At 41.3% G+C, this 24,435-nt stretch overlaps 1 protein-coding gene across 2 annotated transcripts in view; it reads left to right on the top strand.

Annotated features, from left to right (window-relative positions):
* Positions 1 to 377: 377 nt before the first annotated feature.
* Positions 378 to 24,435, top strand: part of MED14 (mediator complex subunit 14) — a 70,538-nt gene continuing 46,480 nt past the window's right edge. Inside the window, exons 1-12 of one of the 2 annotated variants that reach the window (XM_039543074.1) lie at positions 378 to 837; positions 2,884 to 2,910; positions 7,334 to 7,439; positions 8,825 to 8,998; positions 9,954 to 10,083; positions 14,003 to 14,131; positions 14,491 to 14,598; positions 15,488 to 15,620; positions 16,260 to 16,410; positions 18,583 to 18,694; positions 22,774 to 22,899; positions 23,664 to 23,742. In XM_039543074.1, the coding sequence (XP_039399008.1) occupies positions 656 to 837; positions 2,884 to 2,910; positions 7,334 to 7,439; positions 8,825 to 8,998; positions 9,954 to 10,083; positions 14,003 to 14,131; positions 14,491 to 14,598; positions 15,488 to 15,620; positions 16,260 to 16,410; positions 18,583 to 18,694; positions 22,774 to 22,899; positions 23,664 to 23,742 (1,457 nt within the window). In that variant the 5' untranslated portion in view covers positions 378 to 655. The remainder of the gene's footprint in view (positions 838 to 2,883; positions 2,911 to 7,333; positions 7,440 to 8,824; positions 8,999 to 9,953; positions 10,084 to 14,002; positions 14,132 to 14,490; positions 14,599 to 15,487; positions 15,621 to 16,259; positions 16,411 to 18,582; positions 18,695 to 22,773; positions 22,900 to 23,663; positions 23,743 to 24,435) is intronic. The other variant, XM_039543067.1, reaches the window with a different exon arrangement.

The raw sequence follows: 24,435 nt of genomic DNA, 5'->3' as shown, positions 1-24,435 counted from the left end.
GATGCGAGCCCCCCGCCCCCCGGTGACAGCCCGGCCACCCGAGTAGAGCAGCCACAGCTTCCCGCCGCCTCCCGGCCACTTGCCCGCCACGCTCCTAGCAGCGGCGGGCCGGGCTCCCTGCCGCGCGCTGCCCCGGCGCCAGGGCCATTCCCGGGCTGCGTTCCGTCGCCCCGCCCCCAGCTGCTTGCCCCGCCCCCTCTCACTAGAGCAGCCCCGCCCCTGCGACTCGCTCGCCAGACGCGCCCCCACCCAGGCTCGCGCCTGCCCCAGTATCTGTCCGCCCTCAACGACCCCCGCCGCTGCCGCTTGCTTGGACCGTTGCGCTTTAGCCCCGCCCCCCGCGCTGCCTGGAGGGAGCCGCGGCGCCGCCCTGGGCCCGCGGGGTTGCCGGAAGGGTTTTCTTTCCGGTCCGCCGCAGCGGTTCTCTTCCGGTTCGGTCTCCCCCATCATGGCGGCGGCCCCTGCGCCCAGCGGGCTCTGAGCTCCGCGGAGGCTCCTGGCGCCGCCTTCTCTCCCCGTCCCCTGCTGCCGGAACTCGGCCGCTCGTGCCGGGGAGCGGGGAGCCGCCGCCGCGGGGTCCCTGCGGCTGGTCGGGTCCCGGGGGGGAGCCGGGGCCCCGCGCGCTTCCTGCCCGGGCTGACGCGCTGCCGCCCCCATGGCGCCGGTACAGCTGGAGAGTAACCAGCTGGTCCCGGCCGGCGGCGGCCCCGCCTCGGCCCCGGCCCCCCCGGCCCCGGGCACCGCCACGGCGGCGGCCAGCCCCGGCTACCGGCTCAGCACCCTCATCGACTTCCTGCTGCACCGGACCTACGCGGAGCTGACGGTGCTGGCGGACCTGTGAGTGCCGCGCTCGGCGCCCCGTTCCCTGCCCCTGGGGAGGGGGGAGGGAGCTGGGTGCCCAGAGCTGCCCCTGCCTGAAGCCTGCACCCCGGGGGTACTAGACCTTGTGCGTCTTTGTACCTGCTCCCGGTTCATCCCACCCCCTGCTAAATTGTGGGGATCCGTCAAATGGCCTAAAAGATGGAGAACAGAGAAGAAGCTTGAACGTAGTTTTTGTTCGGAAAGCATTTACGTTTGCCTCTAAATTAATTTTAATGACATTGGAACTTGCAAGTTTTAAAATTAATTACATTAGTAATATGTTACACTATGAGAGAGTCTTAAAGTTCTGACGTCTCACACTGAAGCGCTTTAAAATAAAAAAATAGCTTGGATAATGAGACTAAGCTAGTCCATCTTTATCTTGTTTCCTTCTACTATTGGTTGCTGCAATTCTTGATGTGAAAACAAACAAGGAATGAACTTAAATCTGAACAATTTGTTTAATTTAGCTTCTAAACTACCTTTCATCTCTTGAGTTGTTCTGATTAATTTAACGGGGTAGTGTAGGGGGTATAGGGAAAGGAGTAATTTATTGGGCCAATGGGAAAGTACCCATAGTTCTGTGCAGAACAAGAACTACTGAATCTGATTGTGTAAACTGTATTTCCATGGACTAGCTTACTTTCACGATGTGCCCAGCCACTTTAGAATTTCAGCAGGTTTTGGAGATGCACATTTGTGGGTGCACTGGCATTTTATAAATCCTATTTACAGGTAATCTGTAAAGAAAACAATCTTGGTTCAGTGTCTAGTGTGTGTTAATTAGAATTTTAGGTTTTTCACAGTAAAATGCACTGAATGTAATTGATACTGACTTCTTGCATTCTCACATTCAGTTAGCTCTATGTATTATAAAAATATTTGCATTAGGCACACTGTGTACTATGATATAATACCAAACATTGGAACTTCATGTAATTAATACAAAATAAAACTGTCAGGGTTAACAGTGCTTGAAGAATATGTTGGACAATTGATCCACTATTGAATTATAGACTGTCCAGGATCTCAACCAAATGTGAATGTCCTAGATTTTCAATACATGCCACATGTTCTGTGCATTTGGCTAGCAGAGGGGCTCCTTATCTCTATAAAATATCCTTATTTTTGTGTGATGATCTCCCTTGCTTAGAATTAACTGTCCAAACAAAGTACTGATGTGTCCAGATCTGTGACCACAAATGTAGCTTCCAAGTATAGAACAAAGAACACTTTCTGCCTGTGAAGTTTACAATCTAAGCATGACAAGACACAACAGACTATTATAAATAGATGGGGGGAGTTCAACAGAGAGACAACATTAGTCAGCATGATAGACAGTGGTCTGTACACACTAGTGGCTTAACCATTGCAAAGCTTTTTCTAGGCATCATGACAAAAAAGAGTTTTGAGGAGGTATTTGGAGGTGGATAATGAGATAGCTTTGTGGATATTTACAGGCAGCAATCCACATATCATTTGGGCCAAAAGTTGTAATTGTCATCTAAGTCTACATGAAATGAACTAGTTGGTCTTTGTCCTGTCTTCTGGAGGGTTATCAGTGAGGTACAGTGATTGGGGGCCTTATAAGTACTTATAGATATCAATAGTGGCTAGCTCAGCGGATAGGCTAAAGTCTTCCATCTTTCAAGTTGATTCTTCTAATTCCAGTTTTAGGCAGGCTGGTAGGGCATAATGGTGGATCTAATGCTGATGCTGCCTATTTTGCACCTATTGTGTGTATAAATAGACAACTCTTATTTCTAGAGCTATTAAACCAGCACCTTTTTTGAACAGTAAAACTTGACAAATTTAGTTTCATGAATACGGAGAAATACTACACAACTTCTTGAAACACACTTTCCAAAGTGTGTGATGTATTCATGTTGGAGTAGTGCTAACTCTTAAATGTAATCATTACATAATAAGATCTCACTGGATGCAAATGAATGTATAGCTAAATATCTAAATGATTGAAATGTAATAATATAACATTAAATAATGCTTTTATGTTTTTAATAGACTACCAAGAAAGACTGACATGGAAAGGTGAGTCACAACAAGAGTGGGCTATTAATGTATGCTTAAATTTAACATTTAACATTGAGGTGAGTGTGGGATCATTGAAATAAAATATTTTCTCAATTCAAGATTTGCCTGAATAAAAGAACCTTTAAAAATGATTTCTTTATTGGCTTGTCCTTGTGTTACTGTACAGAAGTAACATTTTTGTGACAGGAATAGCAATGTTAATTTGCAACTGCCTAGGATTGTTGGGTTCTGTTGTTAATGTGCTTCTGAACAGTTCTTTCCCCAGCAAGAGGTGCAGTTCATATTAGGGCATTTCCCTTTGTGTGGGAAGTGATAGGACATTAAAACTTGGAGGATGGGCGTGCCTGACCTGATATTTAATCTAGTTGGAAAGAGAATAAGAACCTAAACAAATATAGATGTGTTGAGAAGAAATTTCTACCAATACAGGACTAGTAGCTTAAAAATGTACATAGAATAAAACCTCTTATTTGCTCCTCCTAGTTTTCTAGACTTCAGAAATATATCCCTTTTTTCATTAAGCTCAAAGTACTTAATGTGCTTAGTTTGGAGGTTTGAGTAGCTTCTATAGAACCTGCCAGAAAAATGTAATGTTGGCTTCTTTGCTATCTGTGTTAACTTTTTCTTATTGATCTAGTTTAGTTTGAAGATATACGCAGATCACACAATCCTAATAATTCTAATGACAGTTATATGGAAAATACTATGTATCAAGTCAAGCATGTACTTTGCATAATATGGCATAGATTTCAATTGTACAAAATTATTTTTTAACAGGGTTTAATCCAGCGGTGAGCAAACTTTTTGGCCTGAGGGCCACATATGGGTTTGGAAATTGTATGGCAGACCTTGAATGCCCAGTGGGTGAGGGGGACTCTATGGGGTGTACCATTGGGGGGCTCTATAAGGGATGTTACCGAGGTGGAGAGAGGGAGGACTCATGGGGTGTGGTGCAGCGGGGCTCTGCGAGGCAGTACCGGGAACTCCTAGGGGCCCTGCCGGCAGTGACACCAAGGTGGCCGTACCCGGCACTGCCATGGGTGGAGGCACCCTAGCTGAGATGGGTGCAGCCCCTGGATATTTTTGAGGTTCTTGAGGGTGAGGCTGTAGGGATGGGGATGGGGCACGCTGCTGCGTAGGGGCGGGGTTCTGATCCTGGAAATAGTGTGGTGAAGTCGTGCCTGAGCAGTGTGTTTCTGTGTGCCAGAAGATGGTGCTCATCAAGGGAATTGTGAGTGGTGGGGCTGGGGAGCGCTGGGTGGAGTGGGGCAAGCCCCTGCCCCTTCTCCCCGGCGGGAGCTCAAGGGCTGGATCTAAACGTTTGACAGGTCGAAAGTGGCCCACGGGCCAGAGTTTGCCCACCCCTGGTTTAAACTTTTCCACTACCAGATCATGGTTTGGGGGAATCAAAAATTGGGATGTTTTCTTGAGACTTCTTTTCTCCTCTTCTCTTGAAGACATGCTGTGGCATTTGTGAGTTTAATGGGAACTTGCTTTGTGAGGTTCACACGGTCAAGCTGGTCAATGGACTGAATCAGCTTGGATTTCTTTCACTAGGTGGGAGAGAGGTAGGAGAAAAGAAAGACAATGTTGAATGGTTACATAGAGGCACAAGCAATCTGTGGTGTCTGTAATAGAATTGTGATATTTGGATCAGTATATTGTAAGCTACAGTGTGATATTAGGATGTGTTGTTGTCTGACGCCATTTGGCGAAGTGGTTCTCTAGCTCTTTAAGGTTGCCTACAATTGCTGTAAGGGATGTTGCTTAATTAAGTAACTTACTTTGTTGCTCCTGCATATGAGAGCTACCATAGCAGCAGTAATGATGCAGAGAAATTTAATAGCACCAGACTCCTGAACCACTTAAAGCTTGCAGGATGCTGTCTTGGTGACAGGCAGTATACGCCCATCAGTGATGGAGGTAGTCTTAAACTTAACATGGATTTTAATTAGAACTTAAGTCCCTTACTAGAGTATTCTTCTTGAGGACCTCTCAATAAGCAAAGCATGTAGGAAATTATGGATCCTGTTGTTTTAGGATCTTTTTGAAAGATATGCAATTTTATTATATACAAAGGACACCACTAATATTAGATTCTAACTGCTCCACAAAGATAAGAGTAAATTACTTTCAGCATTACATGCAATAATACAAAATAGCAGTTGGACAGGAAACTACCTTGATAATATGGTGCAGTGGTACTGAGAACTCATTTGTAACATGGGGGGGGAGACGATGGGTTTGGCTTTTGATAACAGGTAACTTGTGCATTCTCACTGTTCATAATTCCTGTTTCCTTCCTTGCTCTCTAGTGACATATAAAGTAGTGTATATTTTTGATCTAAGTGGATTAATGACTGTTATATCATACATATTTTTAAATGAAACTTGGATTACATCAGCTCTGAAGGATCCTGCTTTCCAGTGTAAACAAATAGGAGTTGAATTCTCATTTCTGCTTTACATCAGCAAAGAGCTCCTGCTGGGAAGTATTAAAAGAAAACTCTTGTTTAGATACTTTGAATAGCTATATAAACTTTCAGTTTTCCAAAATAATCGCTCAGTATTTTTAGTCAGTGAATGAGGTATTGTGTCTCAACAACAGTAGATGTCCTTTTAATTTGCAATAAGGGCCCTGTCTACACAGAAAGATGGAAAGAATCTACTTTTTTAATTAAAAAGTAGACTTATGAAGTTGTTTAAGGTAAGGTTTTAATAATTACAAATAAATACTAAGTTACAGTAATAGCTCTGAAACATTGATTGACTTTTCCTCCTAATGGCAAGACAGTTATTTACTCCTACTAAACTCTTAATCTACTTTCTGGACAATTTTTTTTATACTTGCTAAATATCCATTAATACAGAGGAGCAGGCTTTTTAGTGATCTCTTGTGTAGTGATCAGAAAATCTGTTGTACTCTTTATATTTGTGTGTTTTATACAAGCTTTACACTAGCTTTTTGAAGCGCCATCTTTATCAAACAATATGTCTCTTAATACAGCGAAATGCAAGCTCATACATCTAAGAACAAAGAGTGTAGGTCACATTTATATGGTGGGGGACTATATCCTGGAATGTAGTGGCTCTATAAAAGGCTTTTAAGGATAGTGATGGATAACCAGTTGAATTTGAGCTCACTGTTCAGTGTTCTAGCTAACGGGATCTGTGATAAACTGGGGACTATCTACTACTAGTAGTAGTAATAGTAGCAGGAGGGTGGTATTACTTATGTATAGGACATTAGTGAGACCATTATTAGAATACTATGTCCTGTTCTGGTGCTAATACTTCAAAGAGTATGTTGGAGAAGGTTCAGAAAAGAGCTACAAAAAGGATTTGCAGTCTGGAAAATAACACTATATTGAGATTTAAGGGGCTCAACCTTCTCTAGCATAGACTAAATTGATTATGAGGTGTCTAGATCATGGCTAGAAATACCTACATGAGCCAGAGATTTCTTATAATAGAAGGCTCTTTAATCTACCAGGAAGATACAATGAGAACCTGCGGTTGGAAACTGAAGCTAGAAGATTTCAGATTAAAAACAAAATGCAAATTTTTAAATGTAACTGTTAGAACAACTTGCCAATGGATGTGGTGGTTTCTCCATCACTTGAAGTCTTCAAGACAGGATATATTTCTAAAACATATGCTTTAGTACCAACAGAATTTTTTGGCTTGATGCAGAAATTATTGGATGAGGTTCTGTGTCCTGTGTTTTGCAGGAGGCCAGACTAGGTTATCGTAATGGTCCCTTCTGACCTTAAATTTATGAATCTTTATTGACTACAAATCATAATTTATTGTTTTTGTAAATTGTTTAATGTAGCTTAAACCTTGTTCTTGCAGCAGCATTTACAGCAATAAATTGTGTAAATTCAAAGTAACTCCTTGGAAGTCGTAGGTTCTGACCAAATTATTTGAGATCAGAAGCTTCCCATACCATATAGATGGTGTCTCAGAGACTGGAATGAAAGTGTGACTTGAGATCCAAGCATGACTCTCTGGCTTTCTTATCTGGTATAGACAGGCTTCTGCTGTGGTGATGAGTACACATGAGGCTGTGGATATAGGCATTCAACCAGTAGCAAATAGAGTAATTGTTAAAAATGGGGGGGGGAGGAGGGAGGAAGACTGGATATGTAGCATTTCTGCAAGTAAAGAGGGAAAAAAAAGTGTCTCAGGAAGACATCCTGAATTTTCACTTCTCAGCACCACGCCCTAATGTATGAAAAGATTAAAGCATGTTGGGGGGGGGGGGGAATTGTACAACTGAAATTGATGCTACATTATGCAAAGTATTAACTTTACTTGATGCATGGCATTTTCTGTGTAATTGTCTTTAGCAAACTGCACTGCAACTGAACTGCACCTTTGTGAGATGTTTCAGTACTGACTGACTTTTTTTTAACAGAAAAATAGAAATAGTGCAATTTGCAAGCCGCACACGTCAACTGTTTGTTCGATTATTAGCCTTAGTCAAATGGGCTAACAATGCTGGGAAAGTGGAAAAATGTGCGGTAAGTTAGCAACTTTACTTGGTGTAAAATGACCTAATACTTGTTGGTGGGCTTTTTAGTACCCTCTGACTAGATTCTAAAATGCTCACATTAAAAAAGCCAGATTCCATATGATAATGTACATGAAATTATACATTATTAAATGATATGCTGTTCTCATTCTGTTCAATAATTGTAAGTTATAATTTGTATAGTAGTAATGCATCACTTCTTCTCTCTTTAAGAGACAGTCACACTGTTGCAGTAAACCCCACAAACTCATGAATAGGGAAAGCAAAAGGCATGACTGCATATTGTCTTCAATATTATTTTATCAGGAGCGAGAACATTAGGAGGTTAGGAGATGGGGTAGAGGGGAGGGCAGGGGCATTGATCTCAGCACTAGTTCTTATTGTTACACTTGAATGCATTATATAGGCACTGTGAGATAGTTAAGTCCTGCTCTTGAATAAATAAGTTCAAAGTCCAGGATGTTGCAAAAAGTCAGTTTATTGGTAGAATATAAATAAGTATTGTGGTAATCTAGTAACAGTCCACAAATGAACTGCCACAAATATACCAGAGTATGTAGGAGTGGAAACCTCTTCTGTGGCGTACGAACTGAAACCAAATGATCCTCCTTAACATTCCATCCAAAATATTAGACACACAAGGTGGATATGAGATCTTTTATGGGACCGATGAGTACATTTCCCAGACATGAAGAAGAGCTCTGTGTAAGCTCAAAAGCTTGTCTCTCTCACCAGTGGAAGTTGGTTCAATAAAAGATATTACCTCACCCACCTTGTCTCTAAAATATCCTGGGACTGACACAGGTACAGCAACACTGCCTCCAAAATACTCTTATTCTCATAATTCTGGTGATGGATACCCTACAGATGAAGCATTTGTGAAATTACTTAAATAAATAAATAATCCCAAGCTCTCATTCATGTTTTCCACATGGTCTGTGAAGAGAAGTAGAGAGCTGCCACCCACTAATGGAAGCTCTGTTCTCAGGGAACTTTGAATTGTAGTGCAAAGGCAGGGAGCCAGGACTGTTCCTACTAAGCTCCCTGAACTTGTCTTCCTTCTCCAGGAATTTCTTAAATTCAGACTTGAACCTCCCTGTAGTAGAAGTGAAATGAGGTACTTACTTTTAATTAAAGAGTGGTACTCTGGCATTTTATCTGTAAAGGGTTTGGTGATGGGAGAAATAAAATGTATAATGTCCTTGAGTAAGTATTTATTTAAGAAACTACTAAAATATTTCTTCCACCTCACCCCAAAGATAGGCTTTCTTGAATTGTGTGGGATGGAAGGAGAGAAAAGGGGGAAATATTATTTAGAGTTACTTTGGGCAAGGGATTGACTTCAGCAGTCAGTATTTTTTTTCTCTTTTATAGATGATATCAAGTTTTCTAGATCAACAAGCTATCCTATTTGTGGACACTGCTGATCGTCTAGCATCACTAGCTAGAGATGCTTTGGTTCATGCTCGCCTGCCCAGTTTTGCTATCCCATATGCTATTGATGTGTTGACAACTGGGTCATATCCACGTCTCCCAACATGTATAAGGGTAAATGTCTTTACAGTATAGCTGAAAAAGATCCCTCCTAAAATATCTTATCAGGTAACAAACACAAATTAGTGAAACTAACAGTGTCAAACATCTTTCTCCTCTTGTAATTACTGCAGATCAAGTACATATTTCTCTTTAAAGTGCATGCTAATACAGAACCAGTTAGAAAATGTGCAAAATTCTAACTTGTTTATATGTAGAATATTCTTATCAACAAGCTAACTTTTCCCTATCAAGGATTTTATCTTGCTAGACTACTTCTGCTCTAGGACCAACATAATAACAAACCTTTTTCCTTTTTTATTAGTCATTTATTGGTATTTGTACACACTAAACCAAACCCCCAGAAAAATATACAACTAACCTAAGATGAGATTGAAATCGCTGTTCACACTGTCTCTGGTTGGTGCTATGAGCCTCTTAATACGTGCTATTATAGTATCCCTCCAGAATTAAACAGCTGCCTTTTTTGTATCTAGAGATCATGCTATCTTCAGCTATCTTTAATACTGCTTTGTAATTTCCTAGTTTAGCTTGCATTCTAGTTAAGCAAGCTTTTCCAAAATCATGTAAGATTGTAGAACTCTAGATTATTTTTCTTTTAAATATAAAAATCTGGCTATCAACCTTAATTTTTGTAGCAATATCACTTAAGAATACTAAGGCAACTTGATGTACAAGGTCTGGAATAGTCTGAAGTGGGCTGAGTTTAGTGATTTCTTCCTAAATATAAGGTGGTCTGTCTAGGGCACAATCCAGTTCACTGGAAGGCAAATTCAAGAGGCTATAGAATGCATGTTTTAAAACTGCCTGCTTAAATATAAATACTGCATCCTATTGTACTTTCAGACTTCCAGTGTTAGTCTTCTGTATCGTTTATGAAAGTTAATTTATTTAGTAGTGGTTTTCTCCAGTCTGAGAGAGACAGACATGTTGATACTTGCCTTAACAGGATAAAATAATTCCTCCTGACCCAATAACAAAAAATGAAAAGCAAACTACACTTCATCAGCTAAACCAGATTCTTCGACATCGACTAGTGACTACAGATCTTCCTCCACAGTTGGCGAATCTTACAGTTGGTAAGGACCTGAAGTTACTTTTAAAGACTCAATTGTTTCAGGCTATTTAAAATAGTGATTTTAGACTTTTAACTAAAACATAACTGGGAAAACGTTTCTAAGCGTCTAAAAAGATTGAAACCCTGCCCCTATGTGACATTAGTGTACATACTTCCCACAGCCTGAAAGAACTGGGAGTTGTATAATCTTATTTAAACCAACTGTAAAATCTCCAAAAAAACATTACTCTGACAACAGAAGAAAAGGTTGCTCTTCTGTTCTGACTGTAGCATTGGTCTTCATGAACCATGGTTTCTTATATTTCTGCACACAGTTTCGACTGCTCAGGGGACTGCTCCTACTCCATGTCCTCCCCTACTGATGTTTGGCAGACAAGATGGCCTCTCTTTTCTGTTTCTCCCCACCCTCATTTCCTGTGGCTCATCTTCCCATTGGTGTTAACTAATAACATGATTTTTAGCAACTAGGGTTTTGAATATAAAATTGTCCATTAGTGCATGTAATGGTAAATACAAAGTCATTGAAACTTCAATAGTGGATCCATTTTTCTCTAGGCAGAGTAACTGACTTGGGCTTTTAATCTTTGAATTTTCTGGATTTGTCAGTTACTCCGTCTAAATGTGTAGTATTGGCTAAAAATTTCAAAAGTACTTAAGTGACTCTGTTACTTTATAAATTTTACCCATCGGGGTCTTTGTAAAAGAATGGCAAGTTATATAATCATATGGCATACTTAGTCACATAATTGCAGTGGCCCTTGAGTGGAAGGATTGTCCAGTGGCTATGGTGCTAACCTGAGACGTGGGTTCAATTCTCTGTTCCTTCATGGGCTTCCTTTGGACCTTGGACAAGTCAGTCTTCTGTGCCTTGTTTCCCTATCTGAGGGTACGTCTACACTACAGGATTATTCCAATTTTACATAAACCGGTTTAGTAAAACAGATTGTATAAAGTCGAGTGCACGTGGCCCCACTAAGCATATTAATTCGGCGGTGTGCGTCCATGGTCCGAGGCTAGCGTCGATTTCTGGAGCGTTGCATTGTGGGTAGCTATTCCGTATCTATCCCATAGTTCCTGCGGTCTCCCCTGCCCCTTGGAATTCTGGGTCGAGATCCCAGTGCTTGATGGGGCAAAAATCATTGTTGCGGGTGGTTCTGGGTAAATGTTGTCACTTATTCCTTCCTCCAGGAAAGCAACGGCAGACAATCATTTCACGCCCTTTTTCCCTGGATTGCCCTGGCAGACGCCATAGTATGGCAACTGTGGAGCCTGTTTTGCCTTTTGACACTGTCACCGTATGTGTACTGGATGCCGCTGACAGAGGCGATAGTGCAGCGCCACACAGCAGCATTCATTTGCTTTTGCATGATAGCAGAGACAGTTATCAGCCGTTCTGTACCGTCTGCTGCCATTGTAAATTGGCAATGAGATGACGGTTATCAGTTGTTATGTACCATCTGCTGCTGTCATGGGTGCCCCTGGCTGAGGTCGGCCGGGGGCGCAAAGACAAAAATGAGAATGACTCCCCGAGTCAATCCCTCCTTTATGGTATCTAAAAATAGTCAGTCCTGCCTAAAATATGGGGCAAGTGTACTAGAGAACCAGTGTATCAGAGAACCAGAGAGCATAGCCGCTCCGTGTCAGATCCCGCAGAAATGATGAGCTGCATGCCATTCATGGGGGGTGCCCCTGCAACAACCCCACCTGTTGCTTCCCTCCTCCCCCAACCTTCCTGGGCTACCGTGGCAGTGTTCTCCCCCCCCCCCCCATTTGTGTGATGAAGTAATAAAGAATGCAGGAATAAGAAACAGTGACTTGTTAGTGAGATAAAATGAGGGTGAGGCAGCCTCCAGCTGCTATGATAGTCCAGGCAGGACATTAAGCAGTGTGGGGGAGAGGAGCCCAGCATCCCGCTGCTATGATAGTCCAGGCAGTACAGAATCTTTTCTTTAGACATGAAGGGCGGGGGCTGATGGAGCTCAGCCCCCAGTTGCTATGATGAAGACGGTTACCAGCCGTTCTGTACCATCTACTGGGAATGACCGGGAATCATTCCTATTTTTTACCCAGGCACCCCTGGCCGACCTCACCTGAAGCCAGCCAGGAGCACTCACGGGCTGATGATGACGATGGATAGCAGTCATATTGTACCATCTGCCACCGGGGGGGGGGAGGAGAGGATGCTGCTGTTCACTGCCGCAGCATCGCGTCTACCAGCAGCATTCAGTAGACATGGGGTGACATTGAAAAAAGTCAAGAAACGATTTTTTTCCCTTTTCTTTCCGGGGTGGGGGGGTAAATTGACGAGCTATACCCTGAACCACCCCGGACAATGTGTTTGACCCTACAGGCATTTGGGAGCTCAGCCAAGAATGCAAATGCTTTTCGGAGACTGCGGGGACTGTGGGATAGCTGGAGTCCTCAGTACCCCCTCCCTCCCTCCCTCAGCGTCCATTTGATTCTTTGGCTTTCCATTATGCTTGTCACGCAGCACTGTGCTGAGTCCCTGCTGTGGCCTCTGTCTGGAGATTTTTTTCAAATTCTTTGGCATTTCGTCTTCTGTAACGGAGCTGTGATAGAACAGATTTGCCTCCCCATACAGCGATCAGATCCAGTATCTCCCGTATGGTCCATGCTGGAGCTCTTTTTGGATTTGGGACTGCATCGCCACCCGTTCTGATCAGAGCTCCACGCTGGGCAAACAGGAAATGAAATTCAAAAGTTCGCGGGGCTTTTCCTGTCTACCTGGCCAGTGCATCCAAGTTCAGATTGCTGTCCAGAGCGGTCACAATGGTGCACTGTGGGATACCACCCGGAGGCCAATTCCGTCTATTTGCGGCCACGCTAACCCTAATCCGATATGGTAATACCGATTTCAGAGCTACTCCTCTCGTCGGGGAGGAGTACAGAAACCGGTTTAAAGAGACCTTTATATCGATATAAAGGGCCTCGTTGTGTGGACGGGTGCAGCATTAAATCGGTTTAACGCTGCTAAAATTGGTTTAAACGCCTAGTGTAGACCAGGCCTGAAGTAGAGATAATACTGCTCACAAAGGTGTTCTTGGGATAAATATCTAAGATAGATAGATGGCCTAAATAGCCTTGCTTATGTGCATCAGAATCTCTCACACCTGAGGATGGAACTATAAAAGGTCAAACTTGGTATAGGTAGCCTTCATCAAGGTGCATTACTTGTACTAAACTTGGGTGTCTTGTTCATAAATTTGCAAATGCTTGGACTGTCACTTGGGTGCATGCACAAGGCACTGTGAACACTTGTGTGCATCAGAGAATAAAAAGATGAGGGTAGACATTTCAGGTTTGGTATACAGTGAAAGGTTATATTTGCATAGCTATGTCAGTCAGGGTGTGAAAAAACCATACCACTGACTGACATAGTTGTTCCGACCAGTGCAGACACAGCTATGTTATTCAGGGAAGTGGTGTTCCTGCACTGACAGGAAAAACTTCTTCTGTCAGTGTAGGCTGCATCTACAGTAGAGGGCTGTGCTGGTATAGTCTCTGTAAGTGCAGATACACTCTTAGTGATTGGTGAAGTAGGGTCATTAGTCTTTCATCTCTGGAAATGTTAAATTACCAGTTAAATATTTTTTCATGTGATTCAGTGTCTGCAAGCTGCTCAGGAGATAATCTATACTGAACTGGCAGATGTGTTAGAAGTCCTGACTAAAGTAATACTGTTTAAGGAAATTTACATGGGATGTGCCCACACTGTGCTGGCTGGTATTTCCTCTTTCACAAACATTAATAATTGACTAAAATTTTGTAGAAATGCATGTAGCAGACTAGGGATCATAGAAGATTAATTTTGTTTTATATTAGAAGCCCTCTTGCACTCTAAAGTTTGAGGTGCCTGTTTAGCATGCTGAGCATAAAAAAAAGTTCATGATTTCTCCTAGCTAATGGCCGTGTGAAATTTCGAGTTGAGGGGGAGTTTGAAGCTACCTTGACAGTGATGGGAGATGACCCTGACGTTCCATGGCGCCTCCTCAAACTGGAAATTCTGGTTGAGGACAAAGAGACTGGAGGTAACATCAGAAGTCTTTTATTTTTATGTTCTTAATATTGATCTGGGGTTCTGCTCTCAAAATGGTTGTTTTATTAATCAGAATTAAAACTAATTGTACAGCCTATATTTGCATGCCACCAACTTGATATGGATAAATCATACTTAATGTCCTGTTTTTCACCACCTTGCTCTGTGTACTTTGTACCTTTAGGGGGTACAGTCTCAATGGCATTTCCCCAAATATACTGAGAGAACTGTATAGAACCCAAGTTGCTAAATACCCTTTAACCTTTTGGAAGCTATTCAGTGTGGTGGTCTTTTTCTTAAAATGACTTGATGTCTAGATGTCTAATGTGAACTATTTTTAATTCATGGAAGATGGTCGAGCTTTGGTTCATAGTATGCAGATCAGCTTCATTCATCAATTGGTCCAGTCTCGACTCTTTGCTGATGAGAAACCGCTTCAGGACATGTACAGCTGCCTACGTATCCTTCCAAAGATTGTTTTTTAATCGAATGACATAATAGCCTCACACTCTAGTGGTTAGAGCTTTAAAAGAGAACATAAATGCTGTTAAGCACAAGGATAATGCCCATTAGCGTAGTGGAAGTGGTTTTTGAGGTTATTCTCATGGTCCAGCAGGAAAGATTCATTGCAAGAAGCAGTGTCCAATACTCACCTGGATTGCATCATTCACTTGATTGTTCAGGTCACCTGGAAGCAAACTGGATGGGTAGCTTTGTGTACTAAACTGTTTACCCCTACAACACTTCGGTAGCTGCATGTGGCAAATGATATAGAATAAAATGCTGACTTTCAAGGTGCAGTAGCCAACAATCTTTACTGTCCACAGATGCAACAGAAGTCTACAAACACTGCCATTCTATTAGTCAATAAAGTGGAAAATAATTTATGCACAAGTCATTAAATTGACTTTGTGCACACAAGGGATCAATTAATATTTGGGTAATGTGAAATACTTGTCAATGAAACGAGAGTTTCTATGCAGAAATACACTACAAGCTTATCTTAAGAATGTTAACAGAGTGTTTTTTTTTTCCTACCAACTTCATTATGAACTGCATTTCTTGTAATGTTCTCCTTTCACCAAAAGGCAGTCCTGATTTCAAATATTTGAAGCAGTTAGAAAAGAGTACCCTAGAAGTTTGAGAGGATTCTGTGCAAGAAGTTAGATAAAGACAGCTTTGAAAAATACTTGACACTGTATAAAATAAACTACCAACAAGTATTTATCTGGGGAAGCAATGGGTATGTATAAAGAACCATAGAAAAGATTTATGATGTTCTGTTGTCTTACTGTGAATTGGTATAGCATACAGAGGCTGTTTGTATTTGCTTAACTCCATTCCTTAGACTCTTTCTGCTTATCGCTTCAACTAGAAGTTTTGCATTCACAAACACTAATGCTGATTCGGGAACGCTGGGGTGACCTTGTGCAAGTGGAACGATATCATGCAGGGAAGTGTCTCTCACTCTCTGTTTGGAAGTAAGTTAAATAATTTCCAAGGACTTATTTATATTGACAGACAGATATGCAAGAAGAAGACTCTTAAATGTTGGTGTATTTGTAATTAATAAACTTAGGCCAGAATTTTCAAACCTGAATTTTGAAAGCTAAGTCTCCTCAGCTACCATATTTAATCACCTAAATATATGGTCTGAATTTCAGAAATGCTGAGCACCTTCACATCATGTTGACTTAGGTGGGGATGGTGGGTGGTGAGTACCTTCAGAAAATTGAACCACATTTATTTAGGTGCCATATATTAGTTAGCATAACTGTTGATGCTGTTTTGATTCATATATCTAATATGCTTTAATCTGACATTTTATTTGATATCCTGCAAATAGTGAGCCTCGTAAACTAATTATGTGCTCCAGTTTAAATATTTCATTTTGTCACTGTATTTTTCTAATCACTTTTAATGTAGCACAACTTGCTTAATGTTTTCTGTGCAGTGCTTTCGCAATCAGATATTGACTATTGAAGAAACGTCTTCCTACTCACTATGATTACATTAGCTGTAATATCACAACATGGCTTGGAGTGCTTCAGCAAGAATAACTTTTAGGCTATTGTTTTAAAATATAAAGTTATTTAGTATTGCATTTTTTTTATTTTAAGCCAACAGGTGGTTGGGAGAAAAACCGGGACTGCATCTCTTCACAAGGTCACCATTAAAATTGATGAGAGTGATGTCTCAAAACCCCTACAAATTTCCCATGAACCTCCCCTGCCAGCTTGTGACTCCAAATTAATGGAAAGAGCCATGAAGGTAAGGCTCTCTAGCTGCAGCAGGCATTTAGTTTTCTAAATCAAGCAGTTATAACTATATTGAGTTGATATATAGTCTCACTACTAGATTCTATTTGAAGAGTTCAGAATCTAGTCTGGCATCAAATTCTATTTTAGGTTAAGTGCCATTTCTTTTGTGACCTCCACAAATTGCTGATTTAGAGGATATTTCAAAGTTGACCATAAAAATTTCTGAATGCCTCACTTACTGCATCACAAAGGGGTGGTGCGAAACTATGGCAAAGAGTTTAAAAAGTATCTAGTGATTTTGGGTGGCCAGCTTGAGACATTTTAAAAGGCCTAATTTTCAGGAGTTCCCACATACTCGCCCTCTGAAAATAGGCCTCTTCAGAGTGTCTGAAGTTGTCCACCCAAAACTATTATACTAAAAGATTAATATATATTCAATTTGTAGAAATGTAAAACTTAATTCTGTACAGTAACTGTAGATAATCTCACTGGTCTGTTTTATTGACTCTTTAATGTACTAATGCCCCAATCTTAAATTAAGAAAATATGTGGGGATAGTCAGAGTGGTCTGAAATAAAGAACTATAACCCCCATTCCTATTTGGGTGCGATTTTTATTTTGGTAACTTCCATTGACATGGTACTAGTTAAGTTCGGCAAAACAAACCTCTGTTGCCCTGAATAAATAATTAAGTCTTTTGTAATTTCCTTGTCAAGTTCGATTGTGACATGCTGATACCAGTGCTTACCATAAAAAGTAAGCAATAGAAATAGTTAACTAAGGTTAGTTATATGATTCTCAAACCATCATGAACGTTCTTACAGTGGGAAATCTTTACAGCACAAAACAAACCTTAACTCTGCCCCTCTAGTAACACTAGAAGTTAACACTAGCCCCGATCTTCCATTCTTTGTTCTCTTCATACCTAAGGCTTAATCCTGTCAGCCCTTTCATTGTAAGAATGAAGGACTCCGCACCCCCCAGCGTTTTAAGAAGCTTGGACAATAGTACAATAGTTGGCTGATAGCCACTGATATAGTAACGGTACCATGACCTTCCTCCCACTTTCCGGCTTACTTCATAACAGGTGTAAGGAGTTTACAGTGTAATTATACAGGCCCCAAGTCAGAAAAGCACATGCTTAACTTTCAACATGTGTGTAAGTCCCACTGACGTCAGTGGAACTCAAGCATGTGTTTGAGCACCGTTCCTGAAACAGGACTGCAGTTTGTAGAAGTATGTGTGGAGCCATTCTCAGTGTATGACTTATCACACACTGGCTCACTTCATCTCACTGTTATAACTTGGTGATCTGAGCCTAGAGAGCTTGTATGCATAGTTACACACTCCCTCTATATTTACTGTTAATTGCATAATAATCACATTGGGTAGATTGACAGTAGGACATCATAGTAATAAGGGCCTAAACAAAACATAAAAATAAAAATAGATGAATCTATGGAGTCTTAATGGAGAATGATGACTTGAAGTAAGTTGTTTGTCTAAGCAGGCTATTGTACAATATTTGTTGTGGTTTTTGTATGGTTATAGAAGAAACTGGAGTCATCCAATATGTGATTATGAGGAAGGAGTTCCACTGCTATTGGTCACTGAGTTGAAACCCTTTGTTATGGATGGGTAAGATTTGTTTCTGAGAGCTTGTCTTACATGCTATAGTATTAGCAAAAGTGTGAATTTAAACCACTATAGTTATATTGATGTAACCCTGAGTAGACACACTTTTATTCTGGTATAAATACGGCATTTTTCAGGTTGGCTTCTGTCTCTTTGGAAACAGTTTAAGCTAAGCCAAAAAAAGCCACTCTTACTCCGAAATAAAGTGTTTCCACATGGGCAGTTATACCAGTATAACTTGTGAATCTTTTCTCTGCAGACAAGCCGTAAGTTCTTCTAGTTGTCTCTCCCCCAATTATCCTTCCAGTGTTAAGTTGCTGCACTAGGGGCAGAGCTAAGGTTATTTTGATGTTATCCAGACATTTCAGTTGTGGGTACAAATTTATGGTATATTAAGACTATATTGAGGTATATTGAGAATTGTACAGTGAACCAATTTAAAATGTTCACTTGTAAAGTTAGGAATTCTTACTCAAATGTATTGCGTGCTCCTCTCATAGTACCTTGATTTTATTTTAAACTTGCTCTTGTAATTTTGTTTCTACAGATTGACCACTTATCAATAGAAAAACTCTTAATAGACAGCGTGCATGCGAGATCTCATCAGAAACTTCAGGAGCTGAAAGCCATCCTTAAGAGCTACAATGTTAATGACAATTGTATGTGTATTTGTTATGACTTTTACATTTAATCTTATTTCTTTTATTGTGCATGAAAATGGTTTTGTCATCTTTGTCCACCTCACTTCTCGTTCCTTGTTTCTCTGTGCGTCTTGCAGCTTAATGACAAGTTTAAAAAAAGTAAAATGTATTCACAAGCTGCAAGATATGGTTTCAAGTCGTCATCATCAGGGCCGGTGCAACCATTTAGGTGACCTAGGCGGTCGCCTAGGGCACTGGGATTTGGGGGGCGCCATTTTCTTTGGCAGCGACCGTGGTGGCCGGATCTTCGGCTGCCCCGGTCGCCACTGGCATTTAGGCGGAGGGAGCTGGGGCAGGGGAGCGCGGGGAGGGCTGCCTGCAGCAAGTACGGCGGGGGGGGAGCTCCCTGCCCCGCCTCACCCCTGCCCCGCCTCTTCCCCGAGCATGCCGTGGCTGCTTCACTTCTCCCGCCTCCCAGGCTTGCAGCGCCTACGCTGATTGGCTCCGCAAGCCTGGGAGGCGGGAGAAGTGAAGCAGCCACGGCGTGCTCGGGGTGCTCGTGCTCGGAGCAGGGGTGAGCTGGGGCGGGGGGGCGCCTCAGGGCGGAGGGTGGGGAGCTGCCACAAGGGGGGCACCTCAGGGTGGAGGAGGGTAGCTGCTGCGGGGCGGGGGGGGGGGCAAGGTGGAAGAACCGTATGGTGACTTGCCTGCCTGGTGTGAAGGTTGCGGATCTCTCGAGGCATCTAGATAGACTTATGTGTAGTGCTGGGGAAGAGCTGGTGGTTGTGGTACATGTAGGTACCAATGACATAGGGAAGGGTAGGAGAGAGGTCCTGGAAGCCAAATTTAGGCTGCTAGGGAAGAGACTGAAATCCAGGACCTCTATGGTGGCATTTTCAGAAATGCTCCCAGTTCCACGCGCAGGGCCAGGTAGGCAGGCAGAGCTTCAGAGTCTCAATGCGTGGATGAGACGATGGTGTAGAGAGGAGGGGTTCACGTTCATTAGGAACTGGGGAAACTTCTGGGATGGGAGGAGCCTATACAGGAGAGATGGGCTCCACCTAAACCAAAGTGGAACCAGACTGCTGGCACTAAACATTAAAAAGGTTGTAGAGCAGTTTTTAAACTAGGAGATGGGGGAAAGCTGACTGCTGCAGAGGAGCATGTGGATCGGACACAGACTTCTCTTAGGGGAGAGTCTGATGATAGAGAATCTCCAGGTTATAGCCAGGAGCAGAGGACTGAAAAGTATAATGTAAGGGCCGGATCAGATGATAAACAATCACATAAAAAAGAATCTGGCACATCAGAAAAAAGCAGGCTAATAAACAGGGACAAGTTTTTAAAGTGCTTGTACACAAATGCCAGAAGTCTAAATAATAAGATGGGTGAACTAGAGTGCCTTGTGATAAAGGAGGATATTGATATAATAGGCATCACAGAAACCTGGTGGACTGAGACCAATCAATGGGGGACAATCATTCCGGGGTACAAAATATATTGGAAGGACAGAACAGGTCGTGTAGGTGGAGGAGTGGCACTGAATGTGAAAGAAAGTGTAGATTCAAATGAAGTAAAAATCTTAAGCGAATCCACATGTTCCATAGAGTCTCTATGGATAGAAATTTCATGCTCTAGTAAAAATATAACATTAGGGATCTATTATCGACCACCTGACCAGGACAGTAATAGTGATGATGAAATGCTAAGAGAAATTAGAGAGGCTATCAAAATTAAGAACACAATAATAGTGGGGGATTTCAATTATCCCCATATTGACTGGGAACATTTCACTTCAGGACGAAATGCAGAGATAAAATTTCTCGATACTTTAAATGTCTGCTTCATGGAGCAGCTGGTACGGGAACCCACAAGGGGAGAGGCAACTCTAGATTTAATCCTGAGTGGAGCGCAGGAGCTGGTCCAAGAGGTAACTATAGCAGGACCGCTTGGAAATAGTGACCATAATACAATAGCATTCAACATCCCTGTGGTGGGAAGAACACAACTGCCCAACACTGTGGCCTTTAATTTCAAAAGGGGAACTATACAAAAATGAGGGGTTAGTTAGACAAAAGTTAAAAGGTACAGTGACTAAAGTGAAATCCCTGCAAGTTGCATGGGCCCTTTTTAAAGACACCATAATAGAGGCCCAACTTCAATGTATACCCCAAATTAAGAAAAACAGTAAAAGAACTAAAAAAGAGCCACCATGGCTTAACAACCATGTAAAAGAAGCAGTGATCAAAAAAGGAAAGCAAAAAAAACTTAAAAAAGTAAGCAGAGAAAAAAAAATGATTTTCTTTGCTTCTTCTTTTCTGAGACTGAGGATGAGAGATTCCCAAACCTGAGAGAGCTTTTGTAGTGTGAAAAATCTGAGGAACTGTCACAGATTGAAGTGTCACTAGCTATTAACTAAGGTTTGTAACCTGTTAGTTGAACAATAGTAAAGAAAAAAAATGTCAGACACATAAAAAATATAAACTCTTGAGCAATAGTCAACATGGTTTCTGTAAAGATAAATTGGAGAAAGGAAAACAGTAAACAGTGGCAAAGTTTGCAAGATGATACTAAACTGCTCAGAGAGAGTAAAGACCAAAGCAGAAAGTAGAGAAAAAAAAAAATCTCAAAAACAAAGTGATTGGGCAACAAATGGCAAATGAAATTTAATGTGGATAAATGTAAAGTAATGCACATTTGAAAAAAATCTCTGAGATGTCTCTGAAGTGTGCAGAGGCGGTCAAAAAGCAAACAGGATGTTAGGAATCATTTAAAAGGGGATAGAGAATAAGACTGAGAATATATTATTGCCCTTATATAAATCCATGGTACGCCCACATCTCGAATACTGTGTACAGATGTGGTCTCCTCACCTCAAAAAAGATATTCTAGCGCTAGAAAAGGTTCAGAAAAGGGCAACTAAAATGATTAGGGGTTTAGAGAGGGTCCCATATGAGGAAAGATTAAAGAGGCTAGGACTCTTCAGCTTGGAAAAGAGAAGACTAAGGGGGGATATGATAGAGGTATATAAAATCATGAGTGATGTTGAGAAAGTGGATAAGGAAAAGTTATTTACTTATTCCCATAATACAAGAACTAGGGGTCACCAAATGAAATTAATAGGCAGCAGGTTTAAAACAAATAAAAGGAAGTTCTTCTTCATGCAGCGCACAGTCAACTTGTGGAACTCCTTACCTGAGGAGGTTGTGAAGGCTAGGACTATAACAATGTTTAAAAGGGGACTGGATAAATTCATGGTGGCTAAGTCCATAAATGGCTATTAGCCAGGATGGGTAAGAATGGTGTCCCTAGCCTCTGTTCGTCAGAGGATGGAGATGGATGGCAGGAGAGAGATCACTTTATCATTGCCTGTTAGGTTCACTCCCTCTGGGGCACCTGGCATTGGCCACTGTCGGTAGACAGATACTGGGCTAGATGGACCTTTGGTCTGACCCGGTACGGCCTTTCTTATGTTCTTATTTGCCTAGGGCGTGAAACATCCTTGCACCGGCCCTGGTCATCATACATTGATAACTGCTTCAGAAAGTTTATGTACTTAATGTTTCTAGCAGATATCTAATTTTACATGTAGTACAGAAGCTAAAGTTTGTAGTGCATGATGTTTTGGATGGGGGGGCTGAAGTCTTCTAGTCTGAAACTTGTTATAGTCAAAAAGAAATACAAGTCCTTTCACTGACTTCAGTAGCCTTTGGATGGAGCACTTAGGCCTGATCCAACTCCTATTGAAACTGATAGCAGTTGGATAGGGTCTTTAATGTTCTTGGTGCATCCTGTTATTAGTAGGTGTTAGGGATTTCTTCCTTAACTATACATTGCTTTTCTGGCTGTTATTCCAACATTAACCTTGTTTCAATATAGGGGCCTTTATCTTGCAACTCCTTACTTGCATGAGAAATGTAGTAATGTGTAAATAGTCCTGCTGAATTTGATGGGACTACTTACAAGTGAGGATTACTGATGTTGTATATGGATTGGCAGGATTAGGACCATAGTTTTGGTTGACTGTGATAGGCCATTGTTTAATTAAGTGGATCAGAAGGTCATGTGCAATGTAGTAATTTTTTATTTTTATTTAGCATTCATTGAGACGGCTCTTCCAACTCTTGTTGTTCCAATTTTGGAGCCATGTGGTCGATCGGAATGTCTTCACATTTTTGTAGATCTTCATTCTGGAATGTTCCAACTAATGCTTTATGGAATCGGTAAGTAGGTGAAATAGGCCATACTTAATACTTTATAAAGGCTCTACTCTTGCTTCCTTTATGTGAGTGATTCCACTGACTCCATGGAACTGTGTAGATGAATAAGGCTTACATGAGTGAATGTTGCAGTCTTGGTCTAAAATCAGGTATATAAATTTACAAATCCTTAATGTGACTGGATTTGCAATTAATTTAAGATATTCTGAATACTTTATTGTAGAAGGATTAACACTAAATAGTTAGGCTTTGTTTAAATTGCATGTTTTGTATGATTCATCATGATTTGGTGGTGCTTTTATTGAATGGAGTGATTTAATGCACATTTTATTTAGAGCTCTATGTAAACACCTGGTGTGACCAGACAGGTTTTAAGACTCTGCTCCTGTATGTGTGTATTCAACACCGTATGCCTAACAAGTTCGGTGTCTTAAGCTTCAAATTGTATGAGAAAATAAATTAGTTTTTCTGAACAGTATAATAATTTTTTTGTGCTTGGGTAGTATTTCAAAAGAGTTATTGCTCACTTTTAAGTATATATACAAAAATGTGGTTATGTGACTCAAATTAGACAGAAATACAAGAAGTTGTTTCTTACTCAGAGGTCTGAATTTCACTATTTACAAAAGCAGCAGAGAGTCCTGTGGCACCTTATAGACTAACAGACGTATTGGAGCTTTTGTGGGTGAATACCCACTTCGTCGGATTCACTATTTACAAAGTAGATGTTAGACTTTTTTTTCACTTAAATAATTACATTTTTATAGACCAGCTGACACTGGATGACATAGAAAAGTCGGTCAATGATGACATGAAACGCATTATCCCTTGGCTTCAACAGCTCAAGTAAGTGATATTGGAATTATTCATTTGACTGACATATTATGTATTATAACATACAAGAATAAGTTCTTTAGCATTGTGGGAGACATATCCTTTCCCTATCCCAAGTAAGTTAAGGTGCTGGCTATCTTCTCTTCCCTCTGCTGGAGTAGACTCCATAACCCTTTCCTAGCCTACCTTTATCTCACTCTGTCTGAAAATCCCTCCCCATGTGTGTGCGCGCACAGGGAGCTCCTTTGTAGTTGGCCTTCACAGCACCGTGTGGGTGAAATCTTGTCCCAACTGAAGTCCATGCCAGCTCCTATTGACTTCATTAGGGTCAAAATTTCACCGTGCATGCACACATGCACAGCTTCCCCAAATCCTGTTTCCCTCCTCCCCTTTGTAGCAGCAAAGGAAGGAACAGGAGTTGCCCATTGTCAGCATAATGCATTCCACTTCTTATCCAGTTACTTTAGCGCTTCAGTTTTGATCAACTTATACCATTAAGAGATGTTCTAACCCAGGGGTCAGCAACCTTTCAGAAGTGGTGTGCCGAGTCTTCATTTATTCACTCTGATTTAAGGTTTTGCGTACCAGTAATACATTTTAACGTTTTTAGAAGGTCTCTTTCTATAAGTCTATAATATATAACTAAAATACTGTTGTATGTAAAATAAGGAAGGTTTTTAAAATGTTTAAGAAGCTTTATTTAAA

Source organism: Mauremys reevesii, linkage group 1 (assembly GCF_016161935.1).
Source record: "Mauremys reevesii isolate NIE-2019 linkage group 1, ASM1616193v1, whole genome shotgun sequence".
NCBI classification, from domain to species: Eukaryota; Metazoa; Chordata; order Testudines; family Geoemydidae; genus Mauremys; species Mauremys reevesii.
Note: the sequence above shows the minus strand (reverse complement) of the source record. Positions and strands in the feature narration are given on the sequence as shown.